At 41.5% G+C, this 12,344-nt stretch overlaps 1 protein-coding gene across 3 annotated transcripts in view; it reads right to left on the minus strand.

The window, feature by feature from the left end:
- Positions 1-12,344, minus strand: part of LOC126476428 (cyclin-G-associated kinase) — a 264,992-nt gene that overhangs the window by 153,139 nt on the left and 99,509 nt on the right. For all 3 annotated transcript variants that reach the window (XR_007586987.1, XM_050103541.1, XM_050103542.1), the window contains exon 12: positions 4,372-4,505. Coding sequence is in view for 2 of the 3 variants with exons in the window: in XM_050103541.1 (XP_049959498.1) it covers positions 4,372-4,505 (134 nt within the window). In the remaining variant the exon portion in view is untranslated. The remainder of the gene's footprint in view (positions 1-4,371; positions 4,506-12,344) is intronic.

Consider the following 12,344-nt stretch of genomic DNA (forward strand, 5'->3'; position numbering starts at 1 on the left):
CTCCTCCTCCTGCACGTGTACTCTAAGTTTGTCAAAGAATTTCTTCAAAAAGCTAGCAAAGTTTTCATTCTCTTTTGTGTTTGTTTGTTTGTGTGTGTGTGTGTGTGTGTGTGTGTGTGTGTGTGTGTGTGTGTGTGTCGACAACTCAATGCTGCTGCTATTTCTCCGAATGTACCAGTGGCCGTGTGAAATGTTTGTCTGAGTAAAGTAACTGTGTGAAGTATTTGGGGTAGTAATATTAGTGTTGGATTAGTTGTATTAGTAGTTGTTACTGTCTTTCTATAGAGAAAATTTTGAAATACCTGTAATTAGTTAATAAAATCATTTTACCGTAATGGTTTAACTTAGGTAATGTAAGTCTATAGTTTTTTCGATAACTATAAAAAATTTTATCACGAGTGAAGTATACATTTATCGCAGGTTTGTGAGTAGTCAGTTACAGTGTATGATTTGTGGAAGTATTTTCATTGGGAAAGGGGGGGAAGCAGTAGGGAAGCCAATGGGCATTCTAGTACGATCCTCTCCTGGAATTGCAGTATATGTAACAAAAAGAAGTTAATAGAGGGGCAGAAGCATACGAGCCATGCTCTTCAGCTAGAGTTAGACAATGCAAGGGAGAAACTAGATAGGATGAACAGGAAGAAGGTGGCTTTGGAATGGAAACTGGCAGTTATTAAGAAGGCTGTTAAGAGACTGATCTATTCAGATAATTTTGCTTTGGGTACGACCAACATTTTTGACCAACTGTCAGAGTTTAGTGGAGAACAGCCTCTTGTAGCTGTGTATGTAGGATACTTGCAGCAGTCCCCCACAGTTAAGAAGCCTAAGTCAGTTGTAAACAGAAAGAAGAAAGTTCTGCTGTTAGGCAGTTCTCATTGCAGAGATGTCAACAGTTGCAGGAAGTGTTGGGGAGTGAGTGTTAGATCACCAGCACTGTGAAGCCTAATGCCAGTTTGGCAACTGATAACACAGAGGAGTTATGTAGGAATTTTACAAAAGAGAAGAAACACACACACACACACACACACACACACACACACACACACACACACAACAGTTGGGAATAACACACATCTGGTAATGCCATCCACAACATAATATCAAGCACATGAACGTTCATTTCCTAGTACAGTGAAAACTGGACTTCATACGGCAGATAGCAGTGTAATGAAATGTGTAAGTGAAAATTCATACTATCGCTGCATAACAGATAAGCAGAAAGTGCCACAACTGTTTATAACCTCAATATATAATGTCTAAGATGTACACAAAAAACGAGTTTAAACACAAATATGCATATATTCAGACCACTGAAGACGCCTTGCAAGTAATAAAGTCAAAACAAGTGTGGCATGAAAAATTTGTTTTATTCACTTGTGACAGATGGGTCTAAAGTAATAATTATGAACATAATGATGGTACAAATGTACACCTCATGCAGATGTTTCAATGGGCTCATCTTAATGCATCCGTTAGACATATTAATATGGTCCTAGAGGAGGCACTGCTGTCACAGGGTATAGATCGCTTTCCTGCAGTGCAAGACGAGTCTATCAATAGATCAGATTTTACTAGGCAGCAAGGAGCTCTTTATGGAGTGGGGTGTTGCCATGTACGTGAAAAATTTTATTCCATGTGAATTTATTGGCAAGTCAAAGCACTGAATTGACAGTTGTGTAGGAAAAGTTACGGTTGTGCCCTCTCTCTCTCTCTCTCTCTCTCTCTCTCTCTCTCACACACACACACACACACACACACACACACACACACACACAATTTAGAAATGTTAATCTAGTGGCAACAGAGACTTTTTAAACCTCATTAAAGACCAACAATGGCAGGATGTTTATAGTGATGATAACAGACGATGAAAAAAATTCTTTCTTCGATGTATTTGTCTTGCTCTATGAAAGTTACTTTCCATTAGAACATTTAAAACAGGATACAAGCAATAGTAGGCAATCTGGGTGGCTGACTAGTGGGATAAGGATATGATGTAGAACAAAGTGGGCATTATGTCAATATGTTAGAAATACTCACAGCAAGCTGCAGTAGTCCATTACAAATAACATTGCAAGATGTTTAAAAATGTCATTTGGAAGGCAACAACCATGTGGAGTGCAAAGATGTAGCAGTAGAACAGCTAACTCTCAGGAAAAAATTAAAAGCATATCATCAGTAATGAAGGAAGTATCTGGCCAACAGCACAAGGTTGAGGATATAGTCAATACATAGTAAAAATGTTTTTGTTCATGATAAAATCAAACAGTGGCAACTCCAGGTAGGAATATCAACAATGTAGGAAAAGACAGATTGCTACTTACCTTAAAGAAGACATGTTACATTATAGGCAGGCAGAATGAAAGACATTTATATAAAGCTTTCAGCTACAGCCTTCATCAGCAAAAGAGAAACACCAGCAAGCACACAACATGCACACATGACTGCCAATTCCAGCATCCATGATAAGCCAGATACATGTTCAGCATTTAATAACCACTTCCTGAATATAGCTAGTAAATTAAATAAAAACCTAGTATTTACAGGGAATCTTATAACTCTCTTAGAAAATGACTTTCCAAGACTGCTATCTGAAATGTACTTCAGTGATAGTGACAGAGGGGAGATTGAGTCAATAATTAAATTACTGAGGACTCTTCTGGATATGATGGAGTACGTAGCAGAATACTTAAGTGCTGTGCTCCATATATTAGCACAGGAGTTAGGCACATTTGTTAACTTTTCTTTTAGGAGTTGTCAGTTTCCTGAATGATTAAAGTACTCAGTAGTGAAACCACTTTACAAAAAAAAATTATATTCAATAGCATTTTCTAAAGATACTGAAAAGGCTGTATATAAAGCAGCAATTGATAATTTCAGTTCACATAATTTGCTGTCCAATGTACACTCTGGTATTAGACGTAATTTAACAATTCAAAATACTATAGTCTCTTTTCTCTGTGAGGCACTGGATGCATCAAACAAAGCTGTGAATGCTAGGTGTCATCTTTGACTTGACTAAAGCATTTGATTGGGTTGATCACAAAATATTACCAGAAGCTACCCCATGATGGAGTAAGATGAGTAGCTCAAAACTGGTTTCTCTCATACTTCAAGAACACACAGCAAAAGCCCATTCTCCATACTAATGAGAAAAGCTATGATGCGGAATCTGTCTGAGGCATGGTTAAGGGAGGTGTGTGTGCGCGTTTCTCTGGGTTCAATGATAGGACCAGTGCTGGTTCGACAACATTTTTCCACATAAGTGACTTATCACTTGGCGTTGCCCACCCTCTGTCCTTTTCTCCTGACTCACCATGTTAGTTTTCACTACTAATTATGAAACACAATGTATACAAATCTTGTTCTTGGGCACCTCTCTCAGCCTGGTGCCCCTGGCAGCTGCTTCTAATTGTGATACACCCAGTATAGAAATCCACACATTGTGTACTTACTGATCCAAGATGTGGAGAGATAAGAAGTATGTTTTAACAACAAATATAATTTCATAAATAGCTGCACTACGAGACTGTAACAATGTTTTGAACCACCTGTTACACCCAATTCTAATAATCTATCATATGCTAGTGCTCAGTCCATGATGCTCTTCTGGAAAGAAGTATTTAAGAAAAACAGCCTGAAATGATTTTGTAATAGGGAACATACCATCATTTTTAATCACATTCAACTAGCTTGAGCAATTTTAGGCTACTGGCATAAATCCAACCTGGATGCATATTTTACAGGCCCTTGTGGTAACACATGTGGCTAAGTTCATGTTCTGAGTTTTGACCATACAAGCCACAAATCATGCTGTAAATAGCCTACAAAGAAGGTAGGCTTGTTTAATGTAACTTAATCATGAATGAGTGTCAAGACTTTGGTACTGAGTGGTAAGAATACTTGATAAACTTATTGCTACACTGTCTCTGGAGGTCTCATAGGTATGCTGCATAACTTTACTTTCATTGTTAACTGCTTTTTTGTTACAATTAATACCTCTGCTACTAACTAGATAAGTGGGGCACATGAAGACAAACTGCATTCACTATGTCACAGCTAAAATTTCAGAACTATCTGGTGGCACCAGTATACAATTTCTTTCTTTTTTTTGTAATTATTATTTGCAACTCTGGCTCTGGCTGTGGGTCATTTGTATACAATAATGTCCTGTGTTAACTTTGGGCTGTAACACACAGTTTACCATTCTGTCAGTGCATAGTGTTATCTACAGATGGATTCCTATGTCTTGCAGGGAGTAGATAATACTGCACAACTCCCATTGATCATGATCTGCCACAATTAGTGATATCAGGGAGAAGACAAAATGAAAACTCTAGTAACAACTGATTTGATTTTTGGATTACATACCTCATTTCAGATGGCTGAAGACAGGGGGGCATTCTTTTTACAGCAAACATTTGTGCAGCATCTTCAGGTCTCCTGAACATGTTAACAAACATTAGGAATGCACACACAAGTGTTGCTGAAGCTGCCTTTCCATCCTGTAAAATGAAATATATATTCAAGATCTGATTCGAGGATGAAAAGTGCTGATAAAACTACAAGTACTTAATTTGAATACAAATTTCTACAGTGGTGATATTTATCTAAGTTACTATCTCATAAAACCAAAAAATACTAACATTGTTTAGCCTAGGCACAAGAAAACATCACATTCATTTACAATTAATTAATGTATAGTTTCATGGTATTAACAGAGAGATATCCTGACCTGACAGTAGCAGATACACTGTAAACAAATAATATAAAAATACATCTTTGATCTTTGCACGAAGTTTCACAATGTTGATAGAAAATGAAACTATGGACACTGGAGTATGGCATCATTTGCACAAATCTACAAATACCGTCTTGGCATGTGATGGGACAAATGTGACAATGGACATTTAGTACATTTTGAGTTAAATCCAGCAGACAAACCAATATAGACTCCAAAAGAATTTGGCTAAAAGCAAGTGGAGTATTAACAGGTGATGACAGTGCTTGGCGAACCCAGTACACCAAAAGTGACAAATCACAACACTGTAAGTAGCACAGCAAACAATCATGGGACTTAATAATAATGAAATACAATGCACCAACATATTTTTTGACACTTTTCATCCCATTTTATTGGTGAGTAGGCAGGCTCTTAAGTCTTATCAGAAGTATACTGTATTGTCCAGTGGATCATGGAGGAGGGAATTTGGGGAACAGTTCTGGTATTCACCTTACAGCCAATGGAAATCTGCAAACACTCTGGTCAGAACTGCTGGTGCTGTTATCTTATTTTGGAGCACTTAGTACAGCTGTCATTATTTCTAGGAGCATGGCAGATAGCTGTTGGGAGAGCCTTGAAATACTGCAGCAAGAAGTGCCATGACTACCTTCCAGCTCTCTACTATCATCCTGTTGTCAGACCTGTAGTCACACATCAATGCACAACTTGTTTGTGTAGAAGTGCAGGTCATGAATAATACTACTCTGTTTTGATACAAATTGGATTTTCTCTTACACAATAAACAGTGGAAGCTCTGTTCTGTCTGTCTTTCTACATTTTAGGTATTTAATATGACAAATTACAAGTACAAAAGAAACATGTTATAGAAGATGACAGAAAGTGCACTCTTAGTCTATCTGAGGAAGGAAGGTCTGCTTAAGCACATGAGAAAGAACCAGATCAAAAGTTACAACTGTTTCAATGTTACATATAAGTTCTCTAAAAATCATCTAGTCTTTATCCTTGCTTAATATCCTATCTGTAAACTTACTGAAGTATTTCCATATTTCAGTATGCATAAACTGCCCCTTATCAGCTTTCCAACACTATGTCAAGCAGCATAGTTCTTACAATGAAGATGAGACTTAAATGCATTCTTCTCACTAGAAAGAATGTGTTCTTTGAATCTCGTCTTAATGATCTGTCCAGTTGTTCAATGTAAAAATCATTAGCCTGTACTACAGTTTATTTTAGATATCCATGACTGTGTAATGGTTTATGTGGTTAGGTTAGGTTAGGTGCCATGTTATGTGGGCTAATGAGTTACTGATATGAAAACTGATACGTTGTGTATGGTCTCCTTTGAAATACTCTCCTCCACAATATTGATACACTGCTTCCAACACCATTTCCAGTTCTGGAGGCAGTCATGGTACGCACTCTGCTCGATTGTGCGAAGTGCTGTCTATGAATTTTTTTTTATATCATCCATTGTTGCAAATCTTCATCAGGCAGTTTCCTTCTAACATTTTCTCGCAGGTGTCAACACATCCTGATATTACCATCAATTATGTGTGCCCCTGTGGCACAAATTCATGATGAACTAATATTTCAAAGTCAAAGAAAGCTAACAGCACGGCTTTGACATTTGACCTGACCTGACAAGCTTTTCTGGACTTTGAGAACCTTTCCTGACCCACTGTGAAAATTGAACCTTGGTCTCAACAACATAATACTAAACTCATGTCTCACCACCAGTTATGATTCTCTTAAGAAACATCTTGTTCTCATTTTCAAGATCCAAAAGCTCTTCACGGATGGGAAGGTGAAGGTCTTTCTGGTCTTGACTCATGAGTCAAGATGACTTGGCAGCAATACAGTGCATTCCAAGACACTGTGTCAAGATTTCACGACATGATCCAACTGAAATGTTGTATTCTTCTGCAATCTCTCTGGCAGTCAGTCTTCAATTAGTATGCATAATTTTGGTGATGTTCCTGACATGAGCATCATTGGTAGACATCAAAGGGCGTCCTCAACGGGGATCATCTTTAACTTGCGTCTGGCCATTTTTAAACTGTGTGGATCATTCATAACCAGAGTACACTTAAGAACTCTCCACTGTAGGCTTCCTGCATCATTTTGTGTGTGTCTTTAGAGGTTTTCTCAAGCTTCACCCAAAATTTAATGCAGACGCATTGCTCCTTTAATTCTGCCATCTCGAAATTTGCAAACTGTGCAACACAAAATTCTACTCAATACAGTACTGAACAATAACTAACAGACATACAACAATGAAACCTTCGGCAGTTTCAAATTACACACAGGAGTGTGCAGGGATGCCAACCACATTTCGCTCCAACACACCATTGTCACAAATTTACGAATGTTCTGAATTTTTTTTGTGCAGACCTCATACTAATCCTTCCACTCTGCTGTGAGAACCACATGTCAACAAATGGAAATACACACACCAATTTTTGCAATGTTCCGATAGACGTGAAATTAACCAACCATTAATAAAAAGCTGGAAACTTCAGGTTGCAATATCAACAGTGAAGGATCGATTGCTACTCACCATAAAGAAGACACAGTTGCAGACAGCCACAACAAAGAGACTGTAAAAACGTTTAGGTTTCATAGCCAAAGCCATCTCTAGAAAAGAAGATAAAACAAACACACACACACACACACACACACACACACACACACACACACACACACACACACACAAAACCAAGCACACATGACCTCCAACTCTGGCATCTCGGACCAAAATGCCACTGTCACATTGAGTGACCTGGAGTGAGGCAGGGATAGCGGTGTACAGGTGAGGTCAGAGGAGAGCGCTGTTTGGCAGAGTGTACAGGAACTAGATGGAAGCATGAGAAGGCTGACAAGAGCAACAGTTGGGAAGATGATGTGCAGGGAGGTAGGGCAGGGTGATCAGAAAAGGTGAGGAGTGGAGAAGAGGAAAGATGCATTGGCAGAGAGTGGTGCTGAATGAGTGTGAGGGTATATTAACAGAGAGGAGGTGACAGTACAGAGGGGGCAAAAAGTAATGGGTGGAGGGTGTGGGGGCAGTAGGTTACCCAAGATTGAGGCAGGGATAATTTTGTGAGTGGAGAATATGTAGCGAGGATGACTCCATTCCATGCAGTTCAGAGAAACTGGTGGTGGAGGGTAGTATCTAGATTGCCCAGGTTGTGAAACAACCATTGAAATCTAGCATTTTACGTTCAGCTGCATCTTATGCCACAAGGTGGTCAGCAATGCTCTTGGCCACAGTTTGCCAGTGGCTGTTCACTCTGGTGGACAGCTGGTTGGTCACTGTACCAATATAAAAAGCTGTGCAATGATTGCAGCAGACCTGGTACATGACATGGCTGCTTTCACAGATGGCTCAGCCTCTGACGGGGTAGGATAAGTCTGTGACAGAATTGGAATAGGAAGTGCTGGGCGGATGGATCACAATGAGGCTTCCACAGGGATATGATTGCTGTGGCTAGGGTTGGGATTGGGAGTGGCATAGGGATGGACTTGGATGATGTGGAGGTTGTGTGGGTGACTGAACACCACTTTAGGTTGGGGAGGAAGGGTTCTGAGTAGGATAGGTAATCAAAGCCATGCTGAAGGATGTGATTCAGCTGTTCCAGTCCAGAGTGATACTGGGTGATAAAGGAGGCACTCCTTTGTAGCTGGTTCTTGGGGGGATTAGGTATGTGAGAGGAAATGGCACCGGAGATCTCTCAGTGGAGAGATAGTGTCTGCCTGTGAAAGCCTTTGTGAGCCCTTCAAGCATAGTGGGAAAGGAAATTCTTGTCGTTGCAGATATACTGTCCCCAGGTGGACAGGCTGTATTGGAGAGATTTTTTGATGTGTAAGGGATAGCAGCTGTGAAATGCAGGAAGCATTGGTGGGTTTAATGAGGACAGAGGTGTGAATCGAGTTGTAGGAGAGGAAGGGTTCAAGACCCAGGATGGTGGGATGCTGGTTTGAGGAGGACAAGATGAAGTGGATGGCAGGCAAGGTGTTGAGGTTGTAACGGACTGAGGATATGGTGTCTTGGCCATGAGTCCAGATCATGAAGACATCATCAATGAACCTGAACTAGACCAAAGATATTAGGTTTTTGGGAGGCTAGGAAGGTTTCCTCCAGACGGCCCACTAACAGGCTGGCATAGCAGGGTGTCATTTTGGTGTCCTTGGCTGTGCCACAGATTTGTTTTTAAACCTCCCCTTCAAAGGGAAAGTAATTGTGTGTTAGGATAAAGTTAGTAAGGTGTACGAGGAATGAGGTTGTGAGCTTCGAGTCTGAAGGATTCAGGATAAAAAAGGATGGGGATGGTGGAGATTTGATTAAGGAAGGGATTGGTACCTTTGATGTGGGAGGCTAGATTTTAAGCAAACAGTTGAAGGTATTGGTCAATGAGGGCCAAAATTCTTTCTGTGGGGGGCAAAAAAAATCACATACGATGGGGAATTCCCAGAACATCTCCCCCAAATCCATTTTCCTCTTTACCCCTATTACATCTCACATACCCATCTTCTACATGCTACCCCAAATCCAAGAACTCAACAATTCTGGATGCTGCATTGTAACTGTTAAATGTGCTGCCCCCTCCCCCAGCCCTGCCCCACCCCAAAAGAATTTTGGCCCTCACTGACTAACACCTCCAACTAACTGCCTGAAATCTAGTTTCCCCACATCAAAAATACCAAGCACCTCCTCCACTAACTCTACATATCCCTACCCATTTATCTCCTGAATCCTTAGCTGCCACTGTTGATGCCACTTTCCTGTTGTCAACATCTCTCATGACAATGGTCTTATCGGTATTGACCACTATCTTTCCCAACATCCTTCAGCCTCCAAACCCACAACCTCATTCCACATACGCCTTACTAACTTTTACACCTCTGTCCACATCAAACCGACCAACAGTATCCGCGTTTTCATAGTGCCATCTCTTACACATCAAACAGCTGCCATTCCTTACACATCAAAGAATCCCTCCCATACAGCCTGGCCACCTGGGGACTGCGTATCTGCAGTGGCAATAACTCCCTTGCCTAATATGCTGAAGGTCTCACAAAGGCTTTCACAAACAGGAACTACTCCCAGAGCTAGTTAACAGACAGATTTATCACACCATTTCCCCCACACACCCTCTATCCCCTCAAGAAACAGCTACAAAGGAGTGCCCCCTTTGTCACCTCTACCACCCTGAACTGGAACAACTGGACCACGTCCTTCATCAGGGCTTTGATTATATATCATCATGGTCTGAAATGAGAGACTTCCTACCCAAGAGCCTTCCCATTCCTCCTTAAGTGGTGTTCCATCACCTACCAAAACTCCACAACCTAGTCCACCCTTATGCTACTCCCAATCCCAACCCTTTGCCACAGGGACCAAGCGACTGTCCATCAAGATGAATGGTCACTGCCAAACTGTGGTTAAGGGTTTGGTTGACCACACTGTGGCACAACATGCAGCTGAACATAACATGCTTGATTTCAATGGCTGCTTCACAACCCGAGCCATCTGGATACTACCCTCTACCATCAGATTCCCTAATGTCAGATTTTCATATGAGGAGTATTTAAACCGGTGGAGGCCGTATTACGCTCTTCAGTTGTTAGAGGCCGTATTACGATCTTCAGTTGTTAGAGGGTGTATTACGCTCTTCAGTTGTAGGCAACTGCTGTCCGCCAGTGTAGTAGTTACCCTTACAACACGTTCTCTGCTGCTGAAATTATCCCAACCTCACTATGGTAACCTACTGTCCCACACTGTCCACCACCTTCTGTCACCTCATCCCCATCGTGTGCCACCCTCTAACAACATGTCCACCAGTCTTTCTATTCTCTTCTCCTTTTCAAACCCCCCCCCCCCCCCCCCCGGCAGACCCGGGCTTGACAGTCTTTCCAGACCACCTACAACTCCATCTAGTCCCAGCATAAACTGCCATACAGCGCTCTTCTCTGCCCCAACTCACACCCTACTATCCCTCTATCCCTCCCCCTTCCCTGCCCCACTCTAGATTGCTGCTCAACGTAACAGCTGCGGTGTAGTCCAAGCTGCTGGAGATGTCGGTCACATGTGCTTGAGATGCGCTTGCTTGTGTGACTGTGTGTGCATGTTTTCTTTTCTGAAGGCAGCTTAGGCTGAAACCTAAATGTGTAACAGTCTTTTGTTGTGACTTTCTGCAACTCAACGTGCCATCCTTATGCTAAGAAGCAAATTATCCTTTTCCTAATATTGTTCACTAATAAAATAAAGTTTTTATTTCAAACAAAAAACTGTCTCACCGAGGAAAAACAAATTCTCTGTTGCGACTGATTTTTGCCTCCAGTACTGTTTTACTTTTCTATATCTATATCTACAGGGTGAAAAGTATTTAAACTGACAAACTCTGGGAGGTTATGGGGAACATCAAAACAAATATTTTTCCCTAATGTCAGTTTTTCCTATGAGGAGTATTTAAACCGGTGGAGGCCATATTACGCTCTTCAGTTGTTAGAAGGGTGTATTACGCTCTTCAGTTGTAGGCAACTGCTGTCCGCCAGTGTAGTAGTGCATTGTCTCTTACTAATGGAGTGATACACCTGGAATGAGTTCACTGATATGCTTGGTGTGTACTACGCAGCGCGCCACAATGGACGAGCTGCACAGCGGATTTATCAACAACAATATCCTAATTGCCGTATCCCGCATCATGCGACCTTTGCTGCAGTGTACCAACGTCTGTGTGAGACTGGGTCATTTAGCAGATTACCTGGACAGGGATGCCATCGCACGGTAAGAACGCTGCAATTTGAGGAAGCTGTCATGCAGCACGTGGAGCGGGAGCCTTCAATCAGCACTCGTGAAATTGCGCGTAACATGGGGACGAATCAGACGAATGTAAGAACAGTCCTTCGAGAGCAATTGTTATGTCCATTTCACTTACAGCGTGTCCACAACCTGGAACCAATTGATTATCCACCCAGAGCACAGCTTTTGCAGTGGTACCTGGGACACTGTGAAATGCATCCTACATTTCCATACTCTGTGTTGTTTACCGATGAAGCAACGTTTGGGCATGATGGAGTCTTCAACATGCACAATTGTTGGAGTGAGGATAACCCACATGCCACAGTTACTAGCACTCATCAAATGCGGTTCTTCGTTAAAGTGTGGGTCGGTGTTGTTGGGGACTGTTTAATTGGGCCGTATCTGCTACCTAGGCCATTAAATGGCAGGCACTATTACAATTTTCTCACCAGAGCATTGCCAGAATTGTTGGAAAACGTCCCACTCCCTACAAGACAATGCATGTGGTTCCAACATGACAGGGCACCGGCACATTTCAGTCATCGTGTGCGTCGATTCCTGGACCGATGGTTCCCAGAAACGTGGACTGGCAGAGGTGGTCCTGTACCATGGTCTGCTCGATCCCCAGATGTCCCCTCTGGACTTTTTTGTTGGTTTAATTAATTTGTCACCAGAGAAATCTTCTTCTACCGGTTTAAATACTCCTCATAGGAAAAAATGACATTAGAGAAAAATATTTGTTTTGATGTCCCCTACAACCTCCCAGAGTTTGTCGGTTTAAATACTTTTCACCCTGTGTAT

The sequence above is a fragment of the Schistocerca serialis genome, chromosome 1 (genome assembly GCF_023864345.2).
Source record: "Schistocerca serialis cubense isolate TAMUIC-IGC-003099 chromosome 1, iqSchSeri2.2, whole genome shotgun sequence".
Taxonomy (NCBI): domain Eukaryota; kingdom Metazoa; phylum Arthropoda; class Insecta; order Orthoptera; family Acrididae; genus Schistocerca; species Schistocerca serialis.